The 18,362-nt window shown below is 33.0% G+C and overlaps 3 protein-coding genes across 4 annotated transcripts in view; 2 read left to right on the top strand and 1 right to left on the bottom strand.

Moving 5' to 3' along the window:
• Positions 1-100: 100 nt before the first annotated feature.
• LOC132699296 (zinc finger HIT domain-containing protein 3) lies at positions 101-995 on the bottom strand. The gene is made up of 3 exons (XM_060665931.1): positions 671-995; positions 476-615; positions 101-419 (listed from the first exon to the last, which is right to left on the bottom strand). The coding sequence occupies exons 1-3, from the start codon at positions 736-738 to the stop codon at positions 244-246; spliced, it is 384 nt and encodes a 127-aa protein (XP_060521914.1). The 5' UTR covers positions 739-995; the 3' UTR covers positions 101-243.
• A 221-nt stretch (positions 996-1,216) lies between these two features.
• On the top strand, positions 1,217-3,460 carry LOC132699403 (cytoplasmic phosphatidylinositol transfer protein 1). The gene is made up of 6 exons (XM_060666077.1): positions 1,217-1,392; positions 1,506-1,654; positions 1,724-1,820; positions 1,875-1,946; positions 2,001-2,255; positions 2,306-3,460. The coding sequence occupies exons 1-6, from the start codon at positions 1,342-1,344 to the stop codon at positions 2,573-2,575; spliced, it is 894 nt and encodes a 297-aa protein (XP_060522060.1). The 5' UTR covers positions 1,217-1,341; the 3' UTR covers positions 2,576-3,460.
• Positions 3,461-6,731: 3,271 nt separating this feature from the next.
• Positions 6,732-18,362, top strand: part of LOC132700211 (neo-calmodulin-like) — an 87,447-nt gene continuing 75,816 nt past the window's right edge. The window contains exon 1 of one of the 2 annotated variants that reach the window (XM_060667411.1): positions 6,732-6,866. In XM_060667411.1, the coding sequence (XP_060523394.1) occupies positions 6,828-6,866 (39 nt within the window). In that variant the 5' untranslated portion in view covers positions 6,732-6,827. The remainder of the gene's footprint in view (positions 6,867-18,362) is intronic. The other variant, XM_060667410.1, reaches the window with a different exon arrangement.

Below are 18,362 nucleotides of genomic sequence, written 5' to 3'. Positions count from 1 at the left end.
ATTTCAAGTACATTTTTTGTGTTGTATGGATGAAAATCCTGACTTTTTTAAAACCTATATCAAAATTTTATGTAAATAAATTAAAAAAAAAATTGGACCATTAATTCCAGTCACTGAAATTTATGCCTTACACATATACCAATAAACTTTTGGTGACGGTCTAACTATGAAGGTTTATGCAATAAAACACATAACCTTTAAACTAGACAAATTATTGGAAGAAAAATATTTTGTAAATTGTTTTTAGTCCAAAGTCTGAGGTTCCACAGCTTTTAAACAAGCATCTGCAAATTCCACAAAAATTGGTTCTAACATTGCCTTCTGCATAATCTCTTCAGCATTTTCTGCTTGATCAATAGTTATCAGCAGATCTTGTAGGTGTTTATTTGTAAGTAGCTGTTTAACTTCATCACTATTTTCTAAAACAAGCATTTAAATGCGCAAGAACACTTTGCAAATCACCGAATGCTTTTACTAAGTAATTCCAATCGTTCAGCAGAAATTTCTTCTTTGCTTTTTTCTGGTTTTTCGTTTGATTTTTCAATGGGTTTTTCTTCGCGCTGTATAACCTCACATTTATCTTCGCGATGTTTTTTGCAGCACTTTACGGAGCAACTGAAAATTGGTCTTTTATTAAATTATTTCTACGATACAGTTGCAGAATAATTACTAAAATATTAAACATATAGGACACTTGTAAACTCCATTTCCACCACAAATTGAACAAGTCTTATTCATTGTAAAGGGATTATTGATTTAACACTTTAATAAATAGTACTCGAGATGAACTTTTTGTCCAATGTTTGGGTTACTATTAAATCATTTTCCAAAATGTATGTTTTTCAGGCAATTTCTAAACATTATTAAAAGCCACAGATAAATGTTTTGAATTCTACATCGGTTTAAAATTTTTTTTGATAATTTAGAATGCATAGATTATTTATTTCTTAAATAAATTTCTCCTCTTCTTTATTGTTCGGTCAATAAAGTATTTTTAACACTATATTTCTGCATCACACTATGTACATCAGACTTAACAGAGCGTTCTGGTTATGGGTTATGTAATAATACTTACAAGGAAATAATATGAAATTCATTTGGGTCATTTCCGTGAGCGTGGATTAAAGTAAATGATTTTGGGTTTACTGATCGTTTTTGATTCTGGCTCTGAAAAAGCATAGAATAAATTTATTCTATGGGAAAACGTAATTCCATTTCCAAAGAATGTCAGTTGTCACATTTCAAAAATAAATTTTTAAATTGATTTTTAAAAAAGTTTGGTTGTTTACCATACTGCTTAGTTAATATAATTTTACAAAATTAAAAGTTAGGAGCACCGTCATGGTATTAACTAAAGAATATAGGATTTGCATGCCTCTTACCGTGGAAGAGGTTGGTTTATTCTGAAGTAGTTCCACATTATTTTTATTCATTTTAATTGTATTATCCATATCTGCAAGTAATTATTAGGTGTCTACTGGTATAATGTTATGATTTTCTTGTAGTATAAAATCGGGCAACTTTATATGATTGCAAGACACAGTTTAGAACAGTCTGGGGATGGTGAAGGAGTAGAAGTAATTGAAAACAGAGAATGTGAGGATCCAGTGCATGGTCAAGGGCAGTATACCGAGAAGCGAATACATTTATCAAAGTTAGTATTAATTTTATCAGTGCATTGCTATAGGTATGATCTCTTACTTTTGAAAATTTGTTTCATAAGTCGACTCCCTTATTGGGTACAAGCTATTATTCCAAAGATATTTTATGTAACTGAAAAGGCTTGGAATTATTATCCATTTACTATTACGGATTACACTGTAAGTGCTCATAACTGTTCTAATTGTTTTTGGATAAAAATAATTTTGTTTCAGTGTTCTTTCATTCCAAGATTTCACATATCCATCCAGACGAAATATGAAGACAACAATGGTAGCACTGATAATGTACACTTATTTAATTAATTAATGTTGTATGGATATGCATGTTGAATATTTTAGTGTTTGAGTCTTTCCCCAGAGCAGCTTGCAGAACGGATAGTAGAAGTCGTAGATATTGCTTATGACGATGTTTCAGCAAAACATTACAAAGAGGAAGAAGACCCAAAATTTTATAAATCCAAGAAAACAAATCGGGGTCCGCTAATTGAAGGATGGCGTAGCAATTTCCAACCCATAATGTGTTCCTATAAACTTGTTAATGCATACTTTGAGGTATTTGGTTTGCAGACAAAAGTTGAGGAGTTTATACAGTTGGTCAGTGGTTTGATATGTATGATTTTGATTATTTTGATAAATATTTCTAGTGTATTCGTGAAGTGTTACTATTGGGCCACCGCCAGGCATTTACTTGGATGGATGAATGGATAGATATGTCATTAGATGATGTAAGAAAGTTTGAGGCGACTCTTCAACAGCAAACTAACCATTTATTGAAGCAAACTGTGGACACTTCAAAAAGTCCATACCTTTCAGAAGGGGATAATGATACTGTTGGGATTAGCCCTTCTCATACACCAAATACTCCCAAGTCTCCAAAGTCACCTGCAAAAAAAGGGTATTTTAATTGGTTTTAGTCAGTTTTATTAGCAAATCTTTTTATTGATGGTTATAGATGCTGTAATTTAATTCTGATGTAATAATGTTGTTTGAAATTTAAAATTAGTTTATGTTTCTATGGACTGTGTCCTGTAATTTTGTAATTACTGCACTGACCACTGCTCCACTTGGAAAATAGTATTGTATTACTGCCATCAAGATTTATTAATAATTTTTGTCTAACCATGTGATCAAATGTGTACAATAAATTAAATTAGGTTTGAGACACTTCCAAAGTGCCTTCCGTTTAATTGGACTTAATGTGTTTTTGTGCACATTTAATTTTAGTCTCTTTTTACCCAGTATCGAGAAAATTACTTTATTTATACCCCAAGATCTAGAAATATCTCGAACATATATGTGTATGTATATGTTGTCTTTGTTATGTATACTATATTCCAAAATTACATGTTCTTTGGATGATAAAAATTCTAAACAATGAGTGATGTAATAATCCGTTAAAACTTTGTTTTTTTGTTTTATCACAGAATAAAGGTTTTTGGTTATTTTTTTTATTTCTTCCCACAATATGACAAGTGAAGCTTTGTATTTTATCCATAAACATGCTATAAGTTTCAGTTTCACTTAAATATTAATTTGATTGGTAAAAATACTTTTACTGACCATGGTATTTTTCTTTGTAATCCTTGACATATACAGAATTGTTCAGAAAAACTGCAAAAGGCCTTATAAGGCAATTTTTAAAAAAATAAAGTTAATGTCAAGATTTAAAGTATGTTTACATTGCCCTTGCTGGTTAGTGATCGTTTGTCTCATTTTCAGTTAGATTAGTTTATAGAAGACACGCAAAATGTTTACTTTTAATTCTTTTATGTATATATCTGAAAATATGACTAATAAAATTCAAGAACTCAAATTGTCAATTTTAATTTGCCGCAAAATTATTTACGTGATCCACACATATATGGTAATAAAGACAGACAAAAAGCACGGTCGTGGAATTGACCTGTCAAATTTTTTGTGTCAATTGACCGAAATAATTATAAACATACCATGAAATTTAAATTTATTTATTTATAACTTGAGTTGCGTCGTGGTCGCTTCTGGGAACCAAACAGAGTGGCTAAGTATTGTATTCGGATATTCCTTAAAAAGGTTATAGGTAAATTGGACGCAAAATAATTTATTATTAAATACATATTATTATTAAATAATGACAGATAACACTCTAAAATTGCAAGATGTTATTTAACACATTTTTTAACTAGCCGATTAAGAAGTGGTCAATTGACCGGTCATTTAAGAAGTGACCTATTGTCTGTCAATTGATTACGGTCAACTGATCACGGTCAATTAACTAGTCCCAACACTAACAAAAAGCATACGTTTTAAAATCCCGAAACTACGCAGCAAATTCTTCGGGCTTGCTCTTAAACATATTCATATACTGATGCATGCACAAATAAAATGCCTGGAGAAAACATTTGCAAGCGAAAATTTTGTGCCGTCCGTCTCCTATGTGTTTCTTGATGAAGATTGGTATTGGTATTGGTATTAAAGGGGGGCGCCCTCGCGGGCGTCCAAGCACTTAGGCCACCAGATGGGCCCGTTGTGCCCCCAGGCCGCTCTAGAGGGCGTCCAGAATGCCGCCCCTCCTGTAGAAGGTCAGCAAATCCTTTAGCCCAATACCGTGCACTGAGTCCGGATCGATCAGGGCCGTTCCGAAGACTCCCAATCTTGCCCATGTCAAGGCAGGGCACTCGGCGAGCAGATGATACGGGGTCTCCTCCCCTTCCATGCACCACCTACACTCCGGGTCGTCTCCAATGCCTAGCAAGCAGAGATGCCTCCTAAGCCTGCAATGTCCTGTGTAGGCCCCTGTTAGTGCTCTACACTCCCTCCTGGTCAGTCTAAGCAGCTCCCTGGTCCGAGGAAGGGCGGGCCCATCCATCATGATGAAGATATGCATTTTTCCACATACTATAATAACATATACAAAAAGAAGATCTTTCGCACTCGAAAAGTGAAGCCCTACTAGTGTCGAATTCTTTTGATGAGAAAAATACAAAACACAAAGTTTCATTTTTTTCTTAAGTATCTAGGTATTGTCCGGACTTAACGGTAATAACTTATTATCGCTTTGGAAATCCCATGTCACCATTAAAATGGCGGTAAACTAACCTTAACGTTGTTAATTTCACTTCATTGGTCTGCAATTCATCGTATTATCCATCGATTGATTCCATTGGCCGCACTACATTCCCTAGTGGTTCACCCTTCTGTTGAAACTGTTGATGTTCAAATACAGTGTTTCAGTCATAGTGAATTTAGGGAATCAGAGTAGAATTCGTCCTATTTTAAAATGATATGTTGGTTTCTAGCTTCTACCTTTAACCTATTATTTGCGCGTAGATAAAGAAAATGCAATTAATGCCCTAACTTCTAGACGATTGATACTTTATGTATTTTTTAAATTTGATTTCCCCTCCGTAGTTTTTCTCACAATAAATATTCTTGTAACATCTCTCAAAGGACCAAAAATAAACACAATTAATCACTGTTTTTGATTCGTTAAAATTTTTGAATCGAACACCTAATATTTTATAGGCGAAATGATTCGTACGATATGCAAAAAGAACAGATATAATGAGAAAACTTATTTTCTCAAAATCATTTTCACCTGTCAGGAACTACAGATAAAGATTTAAGGTAATGAAAAATGTATTCTGTTAAATTTAAACTATTTTTTAAACACCTTCTATATGATTGTACAATTTTCAGATTAAATTAATAAACTGATATCATCGTATGTACCCGCTAAAATTTCGTTTGTTAAGACAGAACTATGTTAATCAATATTTTTTTAAAGAAAATTACACCTTAAAAACAGTTTAATTAATTGAGCTAAATTAAAAAAACGTTTAATAAATGGGTCGCCAAATATTCAATGGATACAGATGTGATAAGGTTAAAAAATTGTTTCAAAATTTTAAAACGGACTATATCAAAATCGTTGACAAAAGAGATTATTGATAATATAAACAATTGCCGTTGAAACGTTCATGCCACATAAAAACGAATATCTCTCAGACGTCTGTACTCACCAAGTAGGTTCTTTACTCAGCAAGGTTGATTTTTTCAAGTATAAACTCAAAACAGTCTCAGCCTCCAATCTATCAGTTCTTTAGAGATTTCTAACAGACCATGGAGCTTTTACTATTTTTTATTCCACTTCACGGCCCTGGACAACCAGATATTTCGGATACTTTAGTGACGACTTTGGGAGCGATTTTTTGGAGTGGTTGCGGAAAATTTTAGCAACCGATGATATTTTGTCATTTGTCAATTCTGACAGTCATATCCTGCCAAATCAAACTCGGAACTAAAACTAAAGTCATGTACTGTAGGTAACGGGTGACATTTTATTTATCTCAAAAACTACAGTTTTATTTTTAAATGAATTTAAAATAAATGTTTTTAGATTTAGATAAAACTAGCGTTCCCATATTTAGTGGACGAATTTTACGGACGAATTTAATGATATGATAGTAGAATGGTTCTCAACGGCAACATTTCGGATTTATTGCCGTTTTTGACTAATATTTAAATTGACATAAATTGTGGATCCCGTTAAAGATATGAATGTTAAAATAATAAAAACCAAATACTAAAAAGTTCCTGCCCAAAGAAATGCCCACCTCGTCCGCTTTTACGTTGAAATTGATGAAAAAATAGACTACAAAAGGAGTATGGATGAATTGGACATAAAACTTTCGTATCTGACTGATAATTATTGGGATAATTTATTTCGTAGTTTTTCTAAAAGTGTCGGTTTTGCTTCTGTGACTAGTTTAGACTAGTAATCAAAGCCGGACCGGCAAGGCAACGTTAGTTTTGTTTTTTTCTGTCGAAATCTGGACACTTAACGATTAGCGACTGGCGCAAGAAATCGCAGAAGGTGGACGTGTAAACGCGTTAACCTGCCGGCGTCGTCGATATACATTCAAAATCGGTAATAATCCGAATTTCCTGCGGAAGGGTGCCTTCCTGTCGTCGAGGACACACGCGGCCAACAATTTGCCGTGGCCCTTCCCATCCGTTCCATGACAACGCTTTTCAAACTCACGCCCAACACCGTGAGCGTTCGGCGCTCTCAGAGGAAACAGAGGAGAGAAATTCCAGTATTCGTCGTGTATCGGGACTGAACGGACTTGACGTCGCACTTTTCCTATCCCCTATAACAGCTGACTGAAATAACATATACCCAAAATGAAGACCTCCTCGTTCTCGCTAAGGGTCATGAGAAGGGTAAGGTTGATGTCAGATTTTTGATGTTGCTACCACACAGCTTCAGACGTGGCGTGTCATTACCGCTGACGCCGATCATACCGACTGCCTGCATAAATATGCGGCATGGCTTGAATGAATAAACCTGTACTTGTTATTCTGATTTGAGGAATTCGTCATGAATAATAAAAGAATGGTCTTTATAAGTTGTGCTATCCTACGAAAGCACACGGTGTGCCTCAAACCCAATTACTTATACCATTCGGCGGATGTACGGGATGTTTTTTATTTTTTTTTAAACCCAATTAAGAACTAAAAAACTTTGTAAATAACGTGACGTTATTGTATACCGTAAACAATTACCAATCGTCCAACTAACCAAAAATTAAACCGAATGAAAATATCGATACAAACCGATACAAATAAAACAAAGTTTGTCTGGCAGGCATTTTTATTTAACTTTAACTTTTTCGGTATTATTTTATTTAAAGAAAGTTTTTTGAGTTCTTGGTTGTTCAAAAAGAAAAATAATAAAAAAAAAACATTGTATGATTTTGACAGCAATTTTCTTTAAAACATATAAATATTGCGTTAGGTCCTGAGGCACTTGATGCCAACGTATTTGATCTAGTAAATATTTATATAAATAAAAAATACAATACAAATAATCATTTTCTCTGATGATGGGGTAACACTTGCTTTTAAATAATTTTAGTATAAAGTTATGTGTATTAAAATTTAAATTACACTCAATCTAAATCTCTATTTCTTATTCACCATGTTTTTTATAAGGACAATTAAGGGTATATGCCATTTTGCATGATTATTAAATAATATTTGCTTTTCATTTATTTAAATGGTCATTTTCTGTATGTATTTCCTTGAAGTTGGAAATAAAACAATTTATCCAAGCTGTGTGCAAAGTTTCACACATCTGTGTCTTTTTTTTATGATCCGATTTTCAGATATTTTATTACAAGCATATATAAATAGACGCCATATTTTTTATAACAATCCCTAATAAGATAAATGCTTCAAATTCTAAAAATTGTAGCACAGAAGAAGTTTAAATAACATCAAACCTAAATGGAAGCGTAATTGCTTAAGTTCCTTAAACATGGAAATCAGATAAGCATTAATAAGCATAGAAAAGTCTAAAAATAAAAAAAGAACGGGACAAAAAATCCGCAGACTGCAGAAGTTCCCAATGTTATTTAAATTCTCTCTCGTTACAAATATGTCAGAAACCAGAACGATCCAACGTCTGCCTTTATAAAAATGTCATCGTCATCGACAGATTTGCCTCTCACTTTGTGTATGTGTCCGCTACAAACGACGCCATTCCCGCAGGAATTCGAAAATGGGGAATCCTTAAATAAGTGCATCCTAAAGTTTAATACATAATGCATATCGAATTTCGTCGTCTAGGCTCGGGTATAATATTCCCTCGAATCGGAAATATGTTTCCCTATCCAGATAACTATATATTCTTTATTTTAATCACAAGTAAGTCTTCTAGATTAGGAAACACTTAATAATATATCAAATGAATGAAATGGTTCCATATTACACTATTCGTTTGTTTATTTATGGCATGATGTGAGGCTTAACAGAAAACGGTGCTTAATTTTTGGGCTTGCACAAATTTATTAATGTTATAATAAAAGTTTTTTATTTTGATTGTTTATTCGAAAAATCTTATCATTACGGACGAAAATACCCTTAGCCTTTATTTTTCGATGGTCATTTTTTCAAAACCTAAAAGGCATACAATTGTATATATATATATATAAAAAAATAATAATAAAATTCATAATTGGCGGACCAAAGCTTCGACTTTTGCACTTCAGGAAGATCATTTACACATTTTGTTTGAGCTAATTTAAAAACAAATAACGAAATAAAATTCACATCAAATGGACTAGACGCACCGGCCTCTGATGGCCAAAAATTGAGAAAGTTTGGACTTATCGTACTTATTTGTGTTTTACTTTTAAGACAACTAAGGTTGCGATAACTCTGTATGGATTTTTTTTTTAAATAAAATTGTTCACGCGGTGGTTCGGTGAATCACCTAGAATATATTTTTACTGTTTAACATTTATATTACTTACATTTTAGGACTGTGCGTAGATAGATATAATGTGGTTGACTCCTAAAGACTTCCAAATTATCAGAGCACAATATTGGGTTCTTTTCCAAATATTATTGAATAGAGTTTAAATACAAAATCGAAAAAAAAATCGTTTTTTTTTTATTTTCCATAATATGACGAAATTAGCATCAATCGTTTGACTAAAATAGCATATGAAGAAAGACGAATCGAACATCAGACGTTATTCTCTCGTTTTGTCTTTGGCATGTTAATAAAAACAAAGCAACATTTTTGGATTTAGGGATACATTCTTCATATACATACGTACCAAGAGACATAAAAATTAACTTCCAAATTAAAAAAAACAGATAAATAATCAACATCAAAACTGATGGATGAAGTCCTTAAGCTGACGTAATTACCCCAGCCTTTACTCGAAACTCGTAAAGCTAGGCTCGTTGTCTAAAAAGTACCGCCTCCAATTATACCAACTTTATCCTCATTTCGCTTATCCGATTCAGAGATCTGCCAAGTTTAACGTGAAACCAACTCGCCGCCATTATATCTTGACCCCAAATGGAGTTATTAACGGTTACCGCAAACTTTGGTGCGCCATGGACGGATAATTACTAAACCGAGGAGAACTAACCCGACTTCATTTTCATAATGTCGGTTGGACGACGTTCAAGAGGCGCAGTTACCTGTAGTTTTGGTTAGTAAAACTAATGTCCAAGTAGCTAACGTCAGCCAGAAATGACGATGAACCTGTATTAGGTCCCTAAATTATTTTTTCGCGTAACACACTTGAGAAGTTCCAGGGCTTTGCCAGTGGCATTTTCATTTAAATTTGGTATATATCGTGAGAGTAACGAAATCTAGAATGTAGAAATATCAAGTTTAAATTTTGGGATTGTGATAACCAAAATTATTACTTCTTTTTTATATTATCTTGATGACTTCCATATTGCAGGTGTCGACAATTAATACAACTCTGTTAATTTGAAGAGAGAGCCTGAACAATCTTGGACTCTATATACGTATAGTATAAAAAAATACCTTTCTGAAACAACTTAAGTCATCTGGCTAGATGAAGTCTGCTTTTTTCCTTTTTGTGCTCATTATAATTTGTCGCTTTTTTTAATGCAACAGGTTCGAGCAGGATATAATTTAATTGACATTTTGGATAATTAGTCATTATTGCTTATAGTTTGCTCCTTGTTTCTTTTTCAAGAGAAACGTAGCAATCTTTTGGTCTCCTTCAAGCTCTGTGATTTTATTAGAAATTTGCTTGCAACGGGCATCATTTACCTGGGAAAGTTTCTTTAATTTTGTATTTATTCTTCAATGTTCAGGCGCTCTTAAAGATAATAATGAATATTAAATTATATCCCACAAACTGCATGCAACTGCGCCTGGCAACGTCGTGTCGGGTAATTTCCTCTAAAATCTGATCTCGATAGATTTATTTAAAATATTTATATACAATATTATAATAACAATACTTTCACAAGATTGTGTTTTGTTGCACGTCAAGTGTGACAATAAATAAATCCTTCAGTAATGGATGCACCAAAAAAATAACACGGTTGGGTCAAATTTCCTAAAAATTTCATTCGTTATTATTTTCATTATTATTTGCATTTATTTTACTTCTATTTGTGTTAATCCGATTATTTTCGACCGAAATAAGTTTAAAAAGGTATCCACTGATATGGATATATACATTTTTTGAATTTTAAAAATTTACTGACATTCCATTAGTTTCATATCAAAATCAATATACAAAAAACGAAATTAATTTAAGTCTATTATTAAAATAAATAAAAAAATATAATTGAACTTCGCCTAAATTTGATATTTTATTTTTTGAATATTGACATGTTTTGCTTTGCTTGATAGTTCAAATCATTTAATATATTTAGAAATGTCTTTACCTATTGATAACAAAACAGACTTTTACTTGCACTGGGGGACCGAAGTTCTATCCTAAAATTTTCTCCTTCGGTTAGCCTTGCGGCTGTTAATCAAGGTTTCCGATATTGGACGTGATAACATTTCCAAAATAAGTATAAAAATTACTTCCGGAGAACGCGGCTCTATCCGCTCGTAGGAAGTGATGGTCAATGGCGGCGGATGCTTTTATAAATCTGGATTTGGGGCGTTGCCTCGGGGTTTATCCACGGGTTTATCGCTAAGGTCAGGGTTGCTTGACGCCAAGTATTGCTGTATTGTGTCCTAAATAGCTCATAAGACATACAGAACATTATAGATAAAGTTTAATGGAAATTTTGCTGAATTTATGATTTTATATGTATGGATATGTCGGACAAAAGTTTCGACGAGATTCTTCTTAGCAAAATGTGGAAAGTCCACGAATGTTTTTAAGTTTATATACCAGTCATCTGACATTTGCTTTACCAGTGAGCAAGAGCTACAAAAAGCAAGTTATTTACCATAAAAATATATCACCCTATAATTGTTTGAGGTTTGTATTAATTATTCATTTTGATTTATTTTAGTCTGTGTTCGTTTACGAACTCCAGTTTAAGTAGATTTTTTCGAGATGTCTCCTAAGCTTTTGCACTTCTAAAATAGTCTGTATAATTGTACACGAAGGGTTATAAAATATTTTGGGCCATGACGATTGGTATTTCAACATGTGGGTAAAAAGTTTGAATAGTGCTTGTAATGCTATCTATCTATCTAGTATGATATCTCAAAACTTAATTTTAATGATCTTGCATGTTGAATAAGTTCTTTTCTTTTCCTTGAATTGTTATCATTATTATATCATATGAGTCATGAATTAAGCAAGCCCGTCCATATAGAAGTATAATACTGCTTCTACTGATTTGGACAATGTTTTAAAAAATGTTTCAACTTGATTGTTTATTTTAATGTTTGTTTTCGGTAGTTGCGTGCACTAATTTGCTTAATTGGGTTAGAAAAAAGCAGTACTACTTTTTTCGTTATTAAATTTTCTATTGGAGAATTTTGCTATGTTCAGGTTCATTTTCATTGTAAATGGATTGAATCTTTCAGATTTTTAGAATTATTCTTATTTGTTCTCATATAATACAACATTTAATTAATTCAATCATCAATATATCATAAATAGGAGCATCGTTTATTTTGTAAATATCAATCCAAGATTTTTTTTTTCGTTTTTCGTGAATTATTTTTATTAATTTTCCTGAGTGTTTCGATTTAAATGCCCTTGGAAGACTTGCAATAAGTTATTATTCGCTCCAAACGGACTCGTAACGTCAGTAATTATTTACTGTTTTTCTGCACAAACAGCTCTTCCATTCTTTTCGTAAACAAAGATTCCTTCAGTTTTAACTCCCTTGTGCACCGCATTTTCCTGAAAGGAAAAAAAGGGATAATAACATGCCATGGAAGAATTTTAATTTCGCATTTCGCGGAGATGGATAAAAATGCGGTTTAATGACGAAGGAAATTGTGGCATTTTTAGACATTTTATTTCTTTTTCTATAAAATATTTGTTAGAGGAAGCCTTTTTCTTTCACTTATTTTCGGAGTTCGGGTGGAATTTTTTGTTAAAGGTTTTAATTTCATTAATTCACGAATTGGCAAATATCTTATAACGAATTTGACAAATATATTATAATTATAATATATATAAATATAAATAATATTAATTTTTAAATAAACTTTTCAATTTCAATTCAATTAAAAAGAACTTTGCACATTGGTAATTGTTATGGAGAGTATGTAATAATTTAAAATGGGACATAATTGCATTTCTAAAATCTACATTTTTTCGACGATCATTAGTTTTTGCAAAAGAGCGACTACATTCATTATGTGACGCGACCGTTAGAAATGGCAAACAAACAAAATACGAAGGCTAAAATCTACCGAAGACATCCGATCGTTCGCACACTCGTGACTAAAGTACCTGAAAAGTGACTTGCTCACATTGCGCACGCTTGATTAGCAGATAATTGGGTACTTTAGATTAGAAGTAAAAATAAAATATTCATAACTTCACATTCTATCCTACAATTCTTTAACGGCTGGCATCTTACCGCCAAAATGACCGCCAGTTATTTTTGTAAAAATATTATACACGCCACTGCTTTGTCATAGAGTGAAAGTTATTTTTAAGAACCCCATTCCCTATAAAGAAAATTTCATTTCTTAAACTTTTTCAGTCCAACTAAGGAGGTAGGTGTCGCAGTTAAAAAAATGATGTACCTCAAAAGGTTTATGAGATCATAGGAATCAGTTCTTTTCTGATTATAATAATGACCCTGTTACCGCGAATCAGAGTACCAAAAATAAAAAAAAATAAGTCTCAGTCGGTGTTGCTGTGTTGAGTAGACATTTCTAATATAATCGAGAATAATATAGCCTAACCTTTAACGGCGTACTTTATCGAGGTTTCAATTAGGCATTTACACCCCTAATTTAAACAATGCTATCGTGACGATTGTATCGGGAAGAGTTATTTCGAAACGATAATGTAATTGTTTTTTAGAAAAATATGCTGCTCGTTTTGTAACCTTTTAAGCCATCACGCGATCGTCTGGGAGGTAGCAGCCACTTTAATTAACGTTCCCGTTGAGGTCGCTAATCAATTTGAAGTTGAAAAGTGAGATTAACGATGGACATACATCAGAATGCATCAGTTTGATAAAAAAATGCAAAATCGATATTCAATCCCGGAAAAGCAAAGTATCGCGTTATCCCCGAAAGGGATTTAAAAGTAATACGCTTTGAATCTATAGAAAACAATATGTTTTTACCCATTCACTCAAAAGTTTTTTTAATCTTTAAAGTGGTGCCGCAGGCTTCAAACAAGACTTTTATAGGAGGGATCGAAAACAATTTTTTGAAATGTGGAAAAATATTATCTCATGACATTTATTAAACGAGTATGTCCTATAAGACATCAACATCGAGTAAATGAAATTGAACGAGAATGAAAAATAGAAATGAAGGCGTTGAATGTAATTATTATTCAGAATAGAGGTTGAGAAATAGGGAGACTATTGTTATGTTTTTAACATCGCTTCATTCACTCTATCTTTTATTTATCTTTACACTATGTTTCGCTTTTATAGAACGCTACGCCTTCTGGCGATGGATGTCGAACTTTCGAGTCGACTCTTGAAAGGCTGTCATCAGATGTCCGTTCCCGCTTTTCCGAGTTTCCTTATTATCCCAGACAGGGTCGGGGTCAGCCCGTTCGGCTAGTTGGTTACAATACAACAAGAACCAAATGCTCGTTTTCGTGGTCAGATACATCCTATAAATTAATTTCTTTTGGATGTTAATATTCATATTTTGATGGTGTTTGCTAACTTTGGACGATTTTTATATAAACTAAACCAACACTACAAATCCCTAAATCCGTTCGATTCACATTTAATGTATAAAGTAGAGATGTAAAGATAAAGAATATGCAGAATTTTTTTTTGACATAAAAAAATTAATTACTCTGATATTCAAACGTAAGCAATAAGTTTAATTTTTATACAAAAAAGAATAGCATAAATTACTTTATTATTAAGTCAATACTCCACGTATTTCAAGTAAACTGATGTAACTTTAATCTTTACTACATAACCAGTCAATTTGTAATTAAATACATAAATTTTGAACAAAAAGTGAAAGGTTATACTGCTAAATAAACATTAACATAGAGCAAATAATTTCCTATTTCTATTTTTAGCCGACATTAAATATCTTTTCTTCGTCGAGCGCGGTAAAGCTATGTTCTCCTCACCTCAGCGAGTGGGTTTGTAATGGTCCCCAGGAGGTTTTTACCGCTTGTGGGTTGCAGGGAAAGCAGAGGCACTTTCCGTGTAAAATGGTTAAGCTAACGGCAAATATTCTTGTTCATAATTTATGAGATTTTTCACGATACCGTATTACCGCATTAGCGATAGCACCTATCATCATAAAATCTTGTTTTAACCGAACTTTATTATGCTTTTAAACATAAAATAACATCTCGGTGTCTACAGTCCCATTTAGTATGAAGAAATCGGTTTTGTCGATACCTCTTCCCTCTTATCCACCGACTTTTTCGTTGGTTTTGGTAAGTGTAGATCAGACATATTTAGACATTCAAAGATTTTGTTACCTGTTAATACCCATAAAAATACACACGTTAGGTACATGAAGTAATAAATTATAAAATCATGATTTATCTTATATCGTATACCTAATTCAAAATTCAAAAATCTAAAAGACCTGTTTTTCAGTTTAAAGTAAATTTTACTTATAAAGTAACTGTTGATTCAGTGATGTTGTCTGTAGAGTGATATTTTTTCAGAAATCTACGGGAAAGTTTTAGTGAACCACCACACTTTTTGATGTCACGAAATATCACTTTACTAAGGCGGTTTACATATTATTTTTTTACCAACAAGTAATAATTAGCGAACAAATTGAAGTTTAAACTTTAAGCGCAATCGTTTTTTTGACAATTATTGCAAAACTCTCTTGTGTCGTTATAAAGTTCCCTAGTAGAAACAGTAAAAATACTATCTCTACCGTATACTCTAAATAGCTAATTATTCACGGCTCAAAGGTGCCGAAAGTATCACTTTAAGGCGCTAGCAACTGATATTGTCTGCTATATATTTCAAAATTGTTTAATTGTGGGCTATGGGAAATGATGAGGGATAACTTAAAAGTATATTTTGAAAAGTCTTGACTCTAAATTCGACGTGGAAATACGAAAAATGGAGTTCAATGAAGAAAATATCGATCAAAGTTGTTTGAAATAACTGTTAAGATTTTAGAGCTGCGTATCAAATTTGGAAGTAACAAAAGAGGGGATAATAGCAGAAAAATTCCATATGCAATAAAAAATGCATTCATATATAGTGAACAGTAAGGGGGCGCTGCATTATTGCGAAGAAAGTTCGTATTATAAGTTTAGAAATACATCCAGAAAAAAGTTGTAAAGAATTTTGTAACATTCATGAATGAATCTTTTGATATTTTGTTCTTGTGTTGTGGGTATTGAGCTTCCATAACCGAAGTAGAAGGGTTTAACTGGTTTAAAAAATAAGTAAATTAAATTTTCAGCAATTTTCAAACTTATACCGCTTAAGTAAACATTTTTCTTCAAACGACGTTACCAACCGACATCTATTTTGTCTGTCCTTTCTCAAAGAAAAATAAATACCCTTTGTAAAATATTCTCAATTTCCAGTGGAACAAACATATATCTCTATATCAAATTTCGAGTTGAAAAGTAAACATTATTTTCGATCGTTAGTCGCAGGTTTTGTATTCCGTGCTATTCATCCGAATAAAGACACGCTAAATTGACTTCAGTCTTCTGTTTGAATTGTTTTGTAAAATCAATTTAAACAACTTCGGTTTTAAGTAGAACGACTTTTACCATCGCGCACAAATGTAAAAAACAAATATTTTTATTAATTGCGATGCCTCTACGCGAGGCCTGAGGTTTTCAGTTTTTGACTTGGTTCATATTATCTCAGGCAACATCTGATAAGAGCCAAACCTAAGCAGTTATCTAATGCATCCCATTAGTCACCCTAAGTAAAAACATCACAGATATGCGGGAAGAAGAACGTACAACCAATGTGAACAGATGTTATCACAATAAATATTAGAATTACATTTAATACAGACTCAGCATGCAAAAACGTCTACACTTGGGCTGGTCTCAAAAAAGAACAGAAAGGGGTTAGGAATGGAATGGAAAACATAGCCATTTGGTACCACCACTGAAGTTCTCTTCCATAAGCTGTATGGTGATCTGAGCAGGTTTTATATACTATTTACAATGTCTGCCTGCGGGAAAATTTGAAGTGGTTACAGATTACTTTCCACTTCCTATAGTATTATTAATTATTGTTAAGTTTAATCCTATTTTGTACCAAAAATTTCAAACAATTTTCAGGGATTTATCAGGTGTTGGAGTCTTTAGTATATTAATTTTTTTGTTATCGTAGCACTGTCGGATTTGTTACCAGCGTCGTGTTGAAACACGTCAAATGAATCAATTTTATGTAAAATGTCCTTAATTTGAGATGCCAGATATGCGAATTGCATCATCACAGAAGTTCTCGTCTTATTTCCAAGAAACTTCCGAGATACAAGTCGAATGTCGAGAGTTTCCAACGCGGTTTAGCATCTATTCCGTAGTTAATAATTCGAAATTTAAAGTTGAGTTTGACACGACTGTGATTATTCGAACTTCGGCTTCAATACTTCCTTGGTGGAGGTGAGGTGCGGTTTCGAATTTTACCACTTCGTGAACCCAAAATGTCATTTATTCATAAAACCAAATTGATAGCTGCGTTCGCAAATCGTATAACACTCGAAGCGTCATCGTTAATGGTTCGAAATATTTCTGGTATTTGCAAGTCAAATGAGAATTTTTAAAATTTCCCGTTACACTGACGAGAGTTTAATAGAACGGATTAACTTCTCCTTTCGGATCCATCCACTTAAAAAACTTTTATTTAAAAGAATGCGTTTAGCTCGTGAAATAGGTGGAAATATTTCATTAGTTCAAAAAACTTCAAGTTTTACTGAATGTATCACTTATAATGCAAATATTTAAACCAATTGGTTTTCGTACATTCAAATTCGATCATTAATCGGATTGCTGTTGGCAAGTAATAGGTCATTCTACAATATCAATATACCAAGTTTGTTTCCGAACGGTAAAATAACCTACCCATTTCTTTTAAGTGGAATTCCAAAGTTGGAATGTTTTTTTTTTTAATCTCTTCTTCTTTATCTGCTTATCCATTAATAGATTGATTGAGACGCATTTTCCATTAGCTGTCTATCTCTGGCCGTCTGGATCAATGTCTCCAGTGCACTGTCTCAAGTTGCTCAGTAATGACATTCTCTTTCGTCCTAGTCCTCTGCTATCCTCAATCTAGCCCTCAATAATCAGCTGCAGAAATTGATATTTATGATGCCATGGTATCTTAATAATTCTGCGGTATAACCACATCTCAAATGCTTCCAATTTGTTTACGGCTTTTACTCTTAGAGTCCAGCCTTCAACACCGTACAGAAGCGCAGACCAAACATAGCAGCCTACAAATCTCAATCGAAGAGCAAAATCAAAGTCGCTACAAGTGAACACTTTTTTTAATTTGAGGAATGCGCCTCGGGGTTGTTCCATTCTGCTTTCAATTTTCTTGTCTGAAAACCATTCTTCATGAAGCCAAGGTTCCTAGATACCTAAATATTTCCACGAGTTCTACAACTTTTCCATTATACGTTAAACTTATATCCTGGCTGCAGTCTCCCACCATATCTGCAATCTGTTGCAGATCATTCATGTTGCCCGCAATTAGAACAGTGTTTTCAGCAGAGCGTATGTTATTTATGTAAACTCCATTGACTTTGATCCAATTTCCTTGTCCCCAAGCAACTATTGAAAAATAGGT

The sequence above is a fragment of the Cylas formicarius genome, unplaced genomic scaffold (genome assembly GCF_029955315.1).
Source record: "Cylas formicarius isolate icCylForm1 unplaced genomic scaffold, icCylForm1.1 PGA_scaffold_3__17_contigs__length_32017465, whole genome shotgun sequence".
NCBI lineage: Eukaryota > Metazoa > Arthropoda > Insecta > Coleoptera > Brentidae > Cylas > Cylas formicarius.
Note: the sequence above shows the minus strand (reverse complement) of the source record. Positions and strands in the feature narration are given on the sequence as shown.